The following is a 12,851-nucleotide window of genomic DNA, read 5'->3' as shown; positions in this document are numbered from 1 at the left end:
ATCATTCCTCGGAGCTCGCATACACGCGTCGACTCCACTATGTCGTAGATCACATTAACCACTCCTTGAGGGGGCGCCTCCAAGTCCTCCAGTCCATGTGGATCAGCCGGGGCGGGATGTGTGGCCTTAACACCCCCTCAATGTAAAGATCTAAGTGTCCAGCTGCAACTAACTCCTCCAAGTGTTGCTTCAGAGGCAAACAATCCTCTGTCCGGTGTCCTCGCTCCGGGTGATATGTACAGCGGTACCGCAGATTGAAGCCCTTTTGCGCGTCGCGTAACTTAGTAGGAAACCGGGCGTAATCCTCGTCATGGATTTCACTAAGTATGCGATAGATTGGAATCTTAAAGACTGTGGTGATGCCCGTCCGAGCTTTCAACCTTCTGTTAGCATCAACTTCGTCATCGCGGGGGTATTCAGCTTGGTCATTTCGACGACCCTTTTCCCGATATCGATGATTTGACCCGCGTTAGATTCCTTGGCACAATCATTTAAACGGTTAGTTTCCTGTCTGACCACGTGTACCTTGCCAGCCGACCTCTTGTCTGTTACCACCGGCGTTGTCTTCGCGGTGGACGCCGCCGCATCATCCTCTACTCGGATGTGCTCATTGATGTGCTACATTAGTTGGCCCATGGATGTCGGCTGGTTCATGGTAAGTGAGTCCCGCAGCCTATGTCCGACCGGGAGACCGTGCTTATATTGGGTGATTGCCAGGTTGATCGGGCAATCTAAAATCTCATTGAAGGTTTCCCAGTATCTGGAGTTGTATGCCTTGAATGTGTCGCTCGACTCCATTTTGACACTGAGAAGGTGGTCCACCTCCTTTGGCGTTTTAGTGTTCGTCTTGAAACGAGTCACAAAGGCTTTCGCCAACTGCTGCCATCTTTCGATGCTTCCCTCCGGCAGCCTCTCAAACCACTTCAAACTCAGCTCGCCCAAACTCGACGGGAAGATAAGGCACATAAGAGCGTCATTGCGCCTATGTCCAGCCATGACCTGCTGGAAGTGGCTTACATGCATGTATGGATCGGTCTTTCCGTTGTAGAGCGTAAACTTAGGCTGGTGAAAGCCCGTGGGGAGCGGTGTGATTTCTATCTCAAGGGAGAAGGGGGTAGCATTCAGTCTTGCCAAATCTGTGTCTATAAGGAGAGGCACGGCTGGGCGGAGTGGTGGCATTATGACCTCTTCACTGGCGTGACCCTCGTAAGATAGCTGCTGGAGCGCCAGCACCTTTTGAGTCTCTCACTGGCGAGCCCGCTCCTTCAAGACTACCCATAAGTCCTCTGAGCGAGCGGAGTAGGAATATCTCGATGTCGTCGCCGGACGTGAGGGTTAATAGGTACTATCTTGCGCGCTAGACTTCTCTACAGGCGCGTCGGAATCTCCAACCCTATAACTTCTGGTGATAGAAAGGGAGGGAGTGTGCCGCTGGCTCTGACTGCCTGAACGGCGTGGTTGGGTGCACTCACTGTGGTCTCCCACTCCAACAACACCCTTCCTTTAACATGCTGTTTGAGAGCTTTTATCTCCACCGCCATTCTCTGGATGACGGCGTCTTGGTCTCTTAACTTGTGCTGAAGACGTCTAGCGTGCGATTCTCTTCGCCGCCAGTGTCCGTCTGGGCTCTGCGAGTGACCAAAACTTCTAGCACTCTTATCATGCGCGTCTCTTGAATGTCCACCTGGGGAAGTCTCCAGGTCCGCCATGTTTGGAATGGCGGGGTGTCCGTCTCTCCGTCTGGCTGACTCCAGGGTAACATCGTCAATGGCGGACAACGCTATTTCGTCGTTGTTCGCCATGGAAGGCGACCAGAAGCTTGGAAGACAAGGTTTTGTCTATTAAGCTTCCCACAGACGGCGCCAATTATACGGGGAGCAAATATTCGCGGAACCCATACTCCTTTCGTCCAAGCTCTTTGTCTATCCGATCTACCTGCGAGCACAACGGCGGTGAGCTACCCGGCGGTGTGTGGCCGGAAAACCCCTCCGACGATCAAGTCAGCACACACAATCAAGGAGAGAGAGAGGAAGAGAGAGATAAATCACAATGAGTGTTTCTTACCAAAATGATGTTCCATCCAGCATGGGGGGTGCAGTCATGCTTATATAATTTATGCGCTCAATTCTGCTTCCACTAGTCTGTTGACACGTGGAGCTGCTCTCCCATCTGTCAGCACAAATCCAGCTAACACCACCTAACCAAACCGCCAGACAGCATTAGCAGGAACTCAGCAGCCCGGCAGCATCACCTTGGCCTCACACAACCGGGCTGCGTGACAAGTCCGAGTAAGCCGCTCGCCAAGCTCCATAGCAACAGAGCTCGGTAGCATTTCGGTAGAGTTGAGGTTAAGACAGGTCGAGCCGATAAACATAAGGCCTCCTCGCCGAGCTAAACGTGCAACCCATGAAACCCGGGTTAGCAGGAGACCATCTCGGCAAAGTGAGCTCGGCCCAAACACGGGGCTTGAACCTCAGCCGAGCATGACCGACTCTGGACATAGACAAGCCCAAGTAGTTCGGCCCCAACATGGTCTTGGGCCTCGACTGAGCAAGACCGCCTCTAAACAGGCCAGGTTAGCTCGGCATAAAACATACTCGGCCCCCTTATGTCCGGCCTCTACCATGGCCTAGAGCCAGATTATAAATCTCCCTCTCATCAACTATATTACATAGTGTGTAGGGATATCAACTACACTAATTTAATACATTATTGCATAAATAAATAATATAGGAAAAAGCTTGAAATTCTAGCATAGATCTTTTTATTAGAAACTCCGTTTTTCTTAATATATACTAACATATTATCCATGCAATGCACGGGTATAAATAAATAATCAAAATTTATTTCTTAAAATTAAATAATAATATAAAATTTATCTAAAATATGTAGTAAAAATGATTTATAATCAACTAAATACATGCCATAATTTAATTAATAAAAATTAGATAATAAATTACAAAAGTTATATTTATGATAAAATATAAATACATTTCATTTTATAAGTTTTGTAATTTTAGTTTACCATATGATAATAATAAATTACATTTGTTAATATACTAATGTTTTAGTATTTTCATTATTAAAAAAAATTAAAATTAAAAAAATTAGTTGAGAGTTTGAACCTTAAAGAAATCTTATTAAATCGTAATTATATATAATATAGATACAAATTATTTAAAATTGAAAAATATAAATATAAATTACTCAATCATAATATATGTAAATCTCTCTCTCTCTCTCTATATATATATACATACACACACGTTTTGTGTGTAAAAATAATGAGTTTTGATACGTCTATTAAGTAGTAATGGCCATGGTGAGAAAAAAAAATGTTGTGAAATTTTAATTATATAAATCATTTTATGCTTTATGGTGAATAATTTAAAATATTTTAATAAAAAATATTTTACAACGAAATATTTTTTAAGTATGTGATTTATTAATTATTATTTTTTACTCGAAAAACTCCTTAAGTGTATGATTTATTAATTATTATATTTTAATTGAAAAACTCTTTATTTGTTTGATTGTAAGGAAAGAATGATTTTAGGAATAAAAAATTGTACGTGTTTGAGTGTGTGATTTATGCGATCAAAAAAAAAAAAAGTGTATGATTTATTAATTATTTTTTTAAATTAAAAAATTAAGAAATTTAGATTTAGCACTTGGAATTTTCATATTTCTTTCTACTAAAAATTTCCTTTTTCTTATATAATATATAGATACATATTTTTTTTTTGATAACTAGGTATCCGAGCCAACGAAGGTAATGGCCTAACAAATCTCTAGTGGCCTTAAAATTTAAAATATTTAACTTTCACCAGATTGAAACATGTAAACATCTTAGGTGGTAAATCTTTAGTTACTTTCTCTTACCATAAGCCAAACCTCATGGTTGGGCGTTTTGTTTATATAATGACAATTTCGTTTAAAATTTAACGGTCGATTTTATGAGAATATTATTTTTTCTTTTGCCCTTTTTTTTTCCCTCTAATTTGGTGGAGAGAGAGAGAGTATAATGATAACCAATGAAAGTATAAAAACAATATGATAATTTGGTTGTTTGGAAAGTATAAGGAAATCATTTGCCTTTCGTTTTTCAAATATATATATATATATATATATTTTTTTTCTAGAAAACCTTCCTAATACTTTTAGAAATACTAGAAAATATGTCTGGGTGGCTGCTTTTCGATTTCTATTTATGTTTTCATTTCCCAAAAAAACAAAAAAAAATGTTTAGTGCTTTTATTATTATTATTTTTTTTGTGTGTGTGAAAATTATTTAGAAAATATTTCTAAAAAAAAATATATTGATGCCTTTTTTCTAAAAAGTTGTTTGGCGAATTCTTTGCAAAATTTGGTTGAGTTTTGAAAAATTGTTTTCTTTTTGCTTTTTTTTAATAACTTAAAACCTACTTCAATAAAATTAAATAAACGTCAAAAATCTATTTTTAATGTTATTTAAAAAGATTCTGCTCCAATAAGATAGAATTATATGAAAATAATACCTTCTTTTCTTTTCTCTTTTATCACTAAGCTAGTTTTTTTCCTAAAAAAAATTAGTAAACATTTTGAAAACTTAACCAAACAATGCCCAAAAAGCTATTCTTGAAAACTTTTTGATTTCTTATAAAAATGAAAATGATATGAAAAATGGTGCAATTTACCACACGTGATTTATTTGAATTTTACTTTGGTCCTTTTGATTTTGTACATGATTTTTTTTTTTTCGTTAAAAAATTTAACAGTGTCGGAGAGACCACAGTGAAACTTTTCTTAAACTAGAGGAGTGTAATTTAACCTATGAAAAATGTGAGTACTTTGAAATTTTTCATTATTTTGTTTCTGGAAACACACATAAACTGGACGAAGTGTAATTTACACTTGGAAATATTTAAAAAAGAAACTAGTTTTCCACTTTTATGTTTGATGACTTTTTCACTTTAGAAATATTTAAAAAAGAAAACAGTTCCCATACATTAAGGATTTTAATATGTTTGGCTATGTGACTTTAGATTTTCTTTTCCTGTCATGTTTAACATGTTTGTTACTACCTGATTGTTTGCTTGATGTTATGGCTTTTCTCTAAAGTGAACTATGTTGGTTTAATCTCTGCACTTGCTCTGAGAAGTTGAAGAAATATGTGCTGAGTTAAAATACTATACAAATAAACCCACGAACTTTTTTTGAATCAAATCCATGCCTTGGCCACAATATTGAATCACATAATTATCATGCAAGTATCAACAATGAATTTGATAAAATAACTATTGAAAAGATGTTTTTGTTATAGCTTGTTGAAAGTATTGCTCCGATATTGATGAACTCTATGCAGCTCTACAAGGTGAAAAAACTGATACTGGAGGTGAAATCAACATGGATGACAATGTAACTCCTTTTGCCAAGGCTGGATTTTTAAGCAGACTGTCATTTTGGTGGTTGAATCCATTGCTCAAGAAAGGAAAAGAGAAAATTCTTGAGGACAAAGAGATACCAAAGTTGAGGCAAACAGATAAAGTAGAGACATGTTACTTCAGGTTTATGGAGCAGTTAAGCAAACGAAAAGAAAAAGGAACTCCAAATCCTCATATTTTGTCAACAATTCTTTTCTGGCAATGGAAAGCTATCTTAGTTTCTGGTTTCTTTGCATTAATCAAGGTACTCACACTGGCTACCGGCCCAATGCTTTTGAAAGCTCTCATTGAAGTTGCCCAAGGAAAAGAAACGTTTAGATACGAGGGATATGCAATAACTGCAGGGTTCTTCTTTGCAAGATTCTTAGAATCACTATCACAGAGGCAATGGTACTTTCAAACTAGGGTCATCGGGCTCCAAGTACGATCTGCGCTATCTGCAGCAATCTATAAGAAGCAACTGCGACTCTCAAATGCTGCCACGATGATTCATTCTCCTGGTGAGATAACAAATTATGTCACAGTAGATGCTTATAGAATAGGTGAATTTCCATATTGGTTCCATCATATATGGACAAACCCCCTTCAAATATGTCTTGCATTTTTAATCATCTACTATTCTATAGGGCTAGCAACTATTGCTGCATTAATTGTAATTATATTGATTGCCTTGGGAAATTATCCAATAGCCAAATTACACCATAAGCACCAAACAAATCTCGCAGGGGCACAAGACAGGAGGTTGAAGGCTATTACAGAGACACTAACAAACATAAAAATTTTGAAGTTGCATGCTTGGGAGAATCATTTCAAGAATGTCATAGAAATCCTAAGGAGAAATGAATCCAACTATTTGTCAGCAGTTTTGTCAATAAGAGGTTATAGTGTGGTCCTTTTTTGGTCGTCTGCAACCTTAGTATCAATTGTAACTTTCTGGGCATGTTACTTCCTCAAAATTCCTCTCAATTATAGCAATGTTTTCACATTTCTTGCAACTTTGCGCATTCTTCAAGAACCCATCATGTTGATCCCTGATCTTGGCACAGTGTTTATTGAAACAAAGGTTTCATTTACTCGAATAGTGAAGTTTCTCGAGGCACCCGAATTGCAAAATAGACATATCAAGCGAAAGTGTGATATGAATGAAGAACTCGAGCAGTCTATATTGGTCAATTCTACTCGAATTTCATGGGATGCTAGTTCTTTAAAGCCCACTCTAGCTGACATAAACTTGGTGGTTCAATTTGGTGAGAAGATAGCTGTATGTGGAGAGGTTGCCTCAGGTAAATCGACCCTTATAGCCACAATTCTTGGGGAGGTTCCAAACATCAATGGCATAGTAAGTCTTCGTTTCACTTAATTTTCATTTTAAAGCCAAGAATTTTCTTTTTCCAACTTTGGTAGTGTCTAGAAGTGAGAAGTAACATATTGGCAGCATAAGAGCATACGATGTCTTGTCCTCTGGTCCATAGTTCTCTAAATATTTAAAAGTATAAGAAGCTTTAAACTACACCTAAAAAGATTTCCAATTTTGAAATAATTTGTTCAGGCCTAAATGGCTTATATACTGGTATTCATGTTGCTTAATTTTCTAGGTTCAAGTACATGGAAAGGTTGCCTATGTTTCTCAAACAGCATGGATCCAAACAGGGACAATACAAGAAAATATTCTCTTTGGGTCCAACATGGATAAACATAGATACCAAGAAGTACTTGAAAAGTGTTCCCTAATAAAAGATCTCAAGTTGCTTCCATTTGGTGATTGCACTATAATTGGAGAACGAGGTGTTAATCTCAGTGGTGGCCAGAAGCAACGGGTTCAACTTGCACGTGCACTATATCAAGATGCAGATGTGTATCTCTTAGATGATCCGTTCAGCGCTGTTGATGCACATACTGCAACCAGTTTGTTTAATGTGAATACAATTCTTGTTTAACTATATATATATATATATATATTTTTTTTTTCTACTATTGAAACTTTTTTTCCCAAGTAAAAAGCTAATATAAGTTTTGGCCAGGAATATGTCATGGGAGCTCTGGCAAGGAAAACGGTCATACTCGTGACTCACCAAGTTGACTTCCTTCCAACTTTTGATTCTATCTTGGTTAGACACTCAACAATTGTCAATTTCACCATTACCTTTCTTTAAGATTGACATATTCTGTTCATTTTTTCGTTGGTAGTTAATGTCTGAAGGGAAGATTGTGGAAGCAGCTACCTACAATCAATTGCTGGCTTATAGCCAGCAATTTCAAAACCTTGTCAATGCTCACAAAGACATAGTTGGTTCCGAGAAGCACATCAAGTATTGTTCCCCAAAATCTAAAACCCTTACAGAAGAGAACCAGGAAGGTATTAATACAGAAGAACAGCTTGGAGAACCATTAGGAGACCAGTTGATTAAGAAAGAAGAAAGAGAAATAGGAGATATGGGTCTAAAACCTTACATACAATTTTTGAATCAGAGCAGGGGTTTCTTGTACCTATCCCTGGTAGTTATCCTTCATATTATCTTCACCATTGGGCAGTTTTTACAGAGCCTGTGGTTAGCTGTTGATGTACAGGACTCTAGCATAAGCAGACTGAAACTAATCTTAGTATATTCGTTGATTGGGTGTGGTGTGTCAATATTCTTGCTCCTTAGATCTTATCTAGTAGTTGCTTTAGGTCTTAGTACATCAAAATCTATTTTTTCCAAGCTAATGACATCTCTTTTCCGAGCACCAATGTCCTTCTATGACTCAACGCCATCGGGAAGGATACTCAGTCGGGTAAAATCTCTACAAAAAAACTATGATGTAAATTATGCTTCAAAGTATTTACGAGAGTTACATTTATGCCTTATTTGTATAGGTATCTTCTAATCTAAGTGTTGTGGACCTTGAATTGGCTTTCAACATCAATTTGAGTATAGGGTCAACCTGGCACACAATTTTTACCTTGGGAGTATTGGTTTTCCTTACCTGGCCAATCTTGATTGTCATCATACCCATGGTTTATATAACCGTACTGTTACAGGTAATACACCAATCACATTAGTTCTATGCTTTTCTATAGCATCGTAAACTAACTTACTGTTTGCTTATGTGTATTATCTTACAAAACAGAGATTTTACTCTACTTCTGCCAAAGAGCTGGTGCGAATTAATGGCACAACTATGTCTTCAGTGGCAAGCTATCTTGCTGAATCCAATGTTGGAGCAGTGACCATAAGGGCTTTTGGCGAGGAAGAGCGATTCTTTTCAGAGTATTTGCAGCTTGTTGACGCAAATGCAAGTCCATTCTTCCACAAATTTTCAACAAACGAGTGGTTGATCCAACGTCTGGAAATCCTAAGTGTAATTGTTTTGTCGGGTTCAGTGCTTGCCATGACTTTGCGTCCTTATGGAGCTTCTAAATCAGGTTAAAGATCATTATTAATTTTCTGTACAACATTTTCTCTTAATTTCATATAGCTCTAGTATATACCTAGAATGGTTGGCATAATTTTCATAGAAGTTATTTTTTAAGTCGGATAATTTAGGGTTGTTTTGGGAACTAGCTATTTTAGTTAATTTTTTGACTTTTTACAAAAAAATGTATAGAAAAATGGAGAGAATAGTTGACCTTTTCATAAGGACCTTATAGCTTTTTAGTTATATGTTCCCAAACTTGCCTTTAGTGTCTAATAAGTATGCATAAAAATCATTTCAAGGGAACAATTGACAAAGTAAAAGAGTGCTTTAAGTTCACCTGAATGATATATGAATATGAAAACATATTATATGAATATAATGATCAATTGTTTGTTTGTCTCATGAGCAAATTGGTTGTTAATGTTGTGATGACAGGATTTATCGGAATGGCTCTATCGTATGGTCTTTCACTGAATGTAACTCTCGTTTTTTCTGTCCAAACCCTATGTTTGTTGGAAAATTTAATTATTGCTGTAGAAAGGCTAGAACAGTACATGCATATTCATAGTGAAGCCCCTGAAATAATACAAGACAATCGACCTGCCCTCAACTGGCCAGAAATTGGTAGAGTTGAGATACATGATTTGAAGGTAAATATTTTATTATAGTAAGGGTAAATTACACTAGTTTCCTCTAAGGTTTGAAGAAAATATAGCAAGTCTTAAATTTTAGTACAATTACATCAGTTTCCTTTTAAGTAAGGCAAAAGATTCTAGAACTAAAGCGTGAGGATACAAAGATAAACAAAGTAAGATATATTTCAACATAAAAGTGATGAAAACATCAATTTTCATCTACATGACAAACAAACTTCTGATAAAAATTAGGCTAAGTGTTCTATGAATTAAAATCTTAAGAGAGCACAATGTCATTATATTAAACTTTTAAAGCTTACTATGTTTTCTGTAAGTCTCTAGGAAATTTACCCTTATTGTAATTAATGTAATCTCTTTTTTATGTGTAGTATGCTAAAGAAAAAAATGGTATTTAAGCAGGTTAGGTATCGGCCTAATGCACCTTTGGTGCTTCGAGGGATTAGCTGCATAATTGAAGGAGGGAACAAAATTGGAATTGTTGGCAGGACTGGTAGTGGAAAAACAACTTTGATCAGTGCCTTGTTTCGCCTGGTAGAACCTACAGAGGGAATGATTGTCATAGATGACCTAAATATAAGCACAATTGGGCTTCATGACCTTAGATCACACTTTAGTGTCATTCCCCAAGATCCAACTCTCTTTAGTGGGTCCGTGAGATACAACCTAGACCCTTTAGAAGAGCATATGGATCAAGAAATATGGGAGGTAAGGTTTTTGCAACGCATTAAATCTAAATTATGGTACAAACAAACAATTTTTCAGCTAAATTGTGGATCTAAAATACAAATGCAATAGTTAATTAGAAAATTAAATGTTATCACACTTAATTTGCAACTAAACCTGCTTGGACTAATTGATACCATTGCTATATCATGTGTGGAAGGTTCTTGAAAAATGTCAGCTTCTGGAGGCTATTAAAGAGAAAGAAGAGGGCTTGTACTCCTTAGGTAAGTTGCAAAGAGTATAGATAGACATATATATACACAAATCATTGGACTAACAAAGCAGTTTATAGTTATGCAAAATGGATCAAACTGGAGCATGGGACAAAGGCAGTTGTTTTGTTTGGGACGTGCACTGTTGAAGAGAAGGAAGATACTAGTGCTTGATGAAGCCACTGCTTCAATTGACAATGCAACGGACTCTATCATTCAGAAAATCATAAGGACAGAATTTGAGGATTGCATTGTTATCACAGTAGCCCACAGAATACCAACTGTGATGGACTGCACAATGGTTCTTGCTATTAGTGAGGGTAAGTCATCTTCACATCCTGATGATATTGATATGAACCATTATCTATTAAAAATTTATAAGCGATACAATGATTTTTTTTTTCCTTGTTTGTTTACAAATGCAGGACAATTAGTAGAGTATGATGAACCAATGAAGCTCATGAGCAAAGAGGGCTCACTATTTGGGCAACTTGTTAATGAGTATTGGTCCCATTCTAGAAATGCCAGTGGGAAGTCTGAAGATTTGTAGCAAGCTTGCAACTAACTAAGAGGGTATTTTACCATGGGATGATTTGTACTGTTGCCAATTTAGTGAAAAAAATAAAGCTACTCTGCACCATCTATCCCTTACAAATTGTTATATGTCTTTTTGTTTTATTGATCTAGGTCTTGATACGATTTTAAATTTTGTTGTCATATTAATTTGCTATTTTACATCTTCAATCTCATATACAATAAATTACATAAAAACACACACACACACACATATATATATATATATATATATATATGCATGTGATTCTGAAGTTGGAGTTTTAGAAATGAATTTGGGAAGTCAAAATGCAAAATAGATGTTTGATGTTGTTTTGTTTGTGTGCCTCTTTAGAATTCCAACAAAGGATTTTCTCAAATGGTCGGCAGATCACAAAGTTGGCTAAACTCATAATGAATTTTTTGGATACTACTAACAGGGCATGTAAATGATTGGATAAAAAGAAAAATATAAAAGAAAAATAAATTAATTGGAATGATTGAGCTAATGCCCAGTAAGAATACTACTAACAGGGCATGTAAATGATTAAAATGCATATGATCATGCTATGTACATCTTAAGATAAAATCCATATTTTCTCTTTTAAAAACCAAAAATGTTCAATGTATGATTTCCATTCAAAGTCTCATCTACAACCATGGGGTGGTAAATATGCTATGATTCTCAAGCAAGAGTCGCAAAACCATATATACATATATAGATTTATATACAGAAAATATTTCTATATTTGCCGACTCTAAAAATGACGGGGCGATGGGCACCCAAAACCTTTCCCTTCCACATTTGTCGACTCTTGAAATGATGGGCATGTGGACACCCAAAACCAAGTTTTTTCACATTTGCTGACTCTAAAAATGGCAGGCTTGTGGACACCTAAAAACATTTTCTCACATTTTTCTAGCGATAAGCTCAAGACAGGGTAATTGGACACCTGGACTCCCCGCACGAGTATCAAATACAGCACACAACTCGTTTCCCAAAACACGACTCAACTACCAAGACTCATATGCTATTTATCCCCTTTGACATTTTCCAAATATCCACAAGACTGTAAAATCACATGAGAAAAATTATAATGCACCTAATGCATGAGTTTTCAAATTCAATTTACTTAAGGTTTGTTCAATTCATAAATAAGATTTAACACACCAACAACAAGAGATTACTCCAACTTCTCAATTCCACAATTTCCACATTCATCTATTTCAATATATTTATTCAAGAAGGTTCACAAAACCTCATGTCTCAACACCATTACCACAATCACCCAATTTCAAGATTTAAGAATCAATTGAACAATACTCATCCTCTAAAGCAAAATCAAAACTAGGGTTAAACAAAATTTGGGGCTTTTGCCTCATTGGCATTTTAAAAACAATTATTCATCATCAACAACCTTTACCATCAATAGTTATTCAAAACTTTTCCAAATCTTGGACGAAAATCCCTTTTTGTGCATCAACATCCTAATCTAACACATCCATCTCATACATAAGTATAACTAAGAAATTACCACATATACATTTCGAATCATAGATATACTAAAAAAGTAACCCTACCTCGAATATAGAGACAAGAAGATGAAAACCCAAGGAGAACTTCGAAGATGATGCCATTCAATCGATAGAAACGTTGATCTTCACTTCCTCTTCGTCTTTAGGACAAGATCTTGGATGATCTCTTGAAGAAAATGGGTGAAATTAAGGGTTTAGGGGTAGGGTTTTTTGGACAAGAAGAGAGGGAAAGAAAAGAGAAAGAAAAAGTGAGAAAAAATGAAGCAAAAGATCGAATTTAAGTGGCTGATTCCAAACAGACCGCTTGAGCGCCCACTCTTGCACTCAAGCAAAGAATGAAGGGTCCCAAA

General features: G+C 36.5%; 1 protein-coding gene across 1 annotated transcript; it reads left to right on the top strand.

Annotated features, from left to right (window-relative positions):
* The first annotated feature begins 1,767 nt into the window (after positions 1 to 1,767).
* On the top strand, positions 1,768 to 11,119 carry LOC114299906 (ABC transporter C family member 10). Its single transcript, XM_082900651.1, is given in 11 exon segments — positions 1,768 to 1,831; positions 5,345 to 6,762; positions 7,019 to 7,531; positions 7,611 to 8,198; positions 8,281 to 8,445; positions 8,535 to 8,829; positions 9,258 to 9,472; positions 9,878 to 10,183; positions 10,362 to 10,425; positions 10,494 to 10,733; positions 10,839 to 11,119. Coding segments are annotated over 11 exon segments (3,993 nt in total). The 3' UTR covers positions 10,964 to 11,119.
* Positions 11,120 to 12,851: the final 1,732 nt, after the last annotated feature.

Source organism: Camellia sinensis, chromosome 13, assembly GCF_055761805.1.
Source record: "Camellia sinensis isolate YWXY chromosome 13, ASM5576180v1, whole genome shotgun sequence".
Lineage (NCBI taxonomy): Eukaryota > Viridiplantae > Streptophyta > Magnoliopsida > Ericales > Theaceae > Camellia > Camellia sinensis.
The sequence above is the reverse complement of the archived record's forward strand: the minus strand, read 5'-3'. Positions and strand labels throughout refer to the sequence as shown.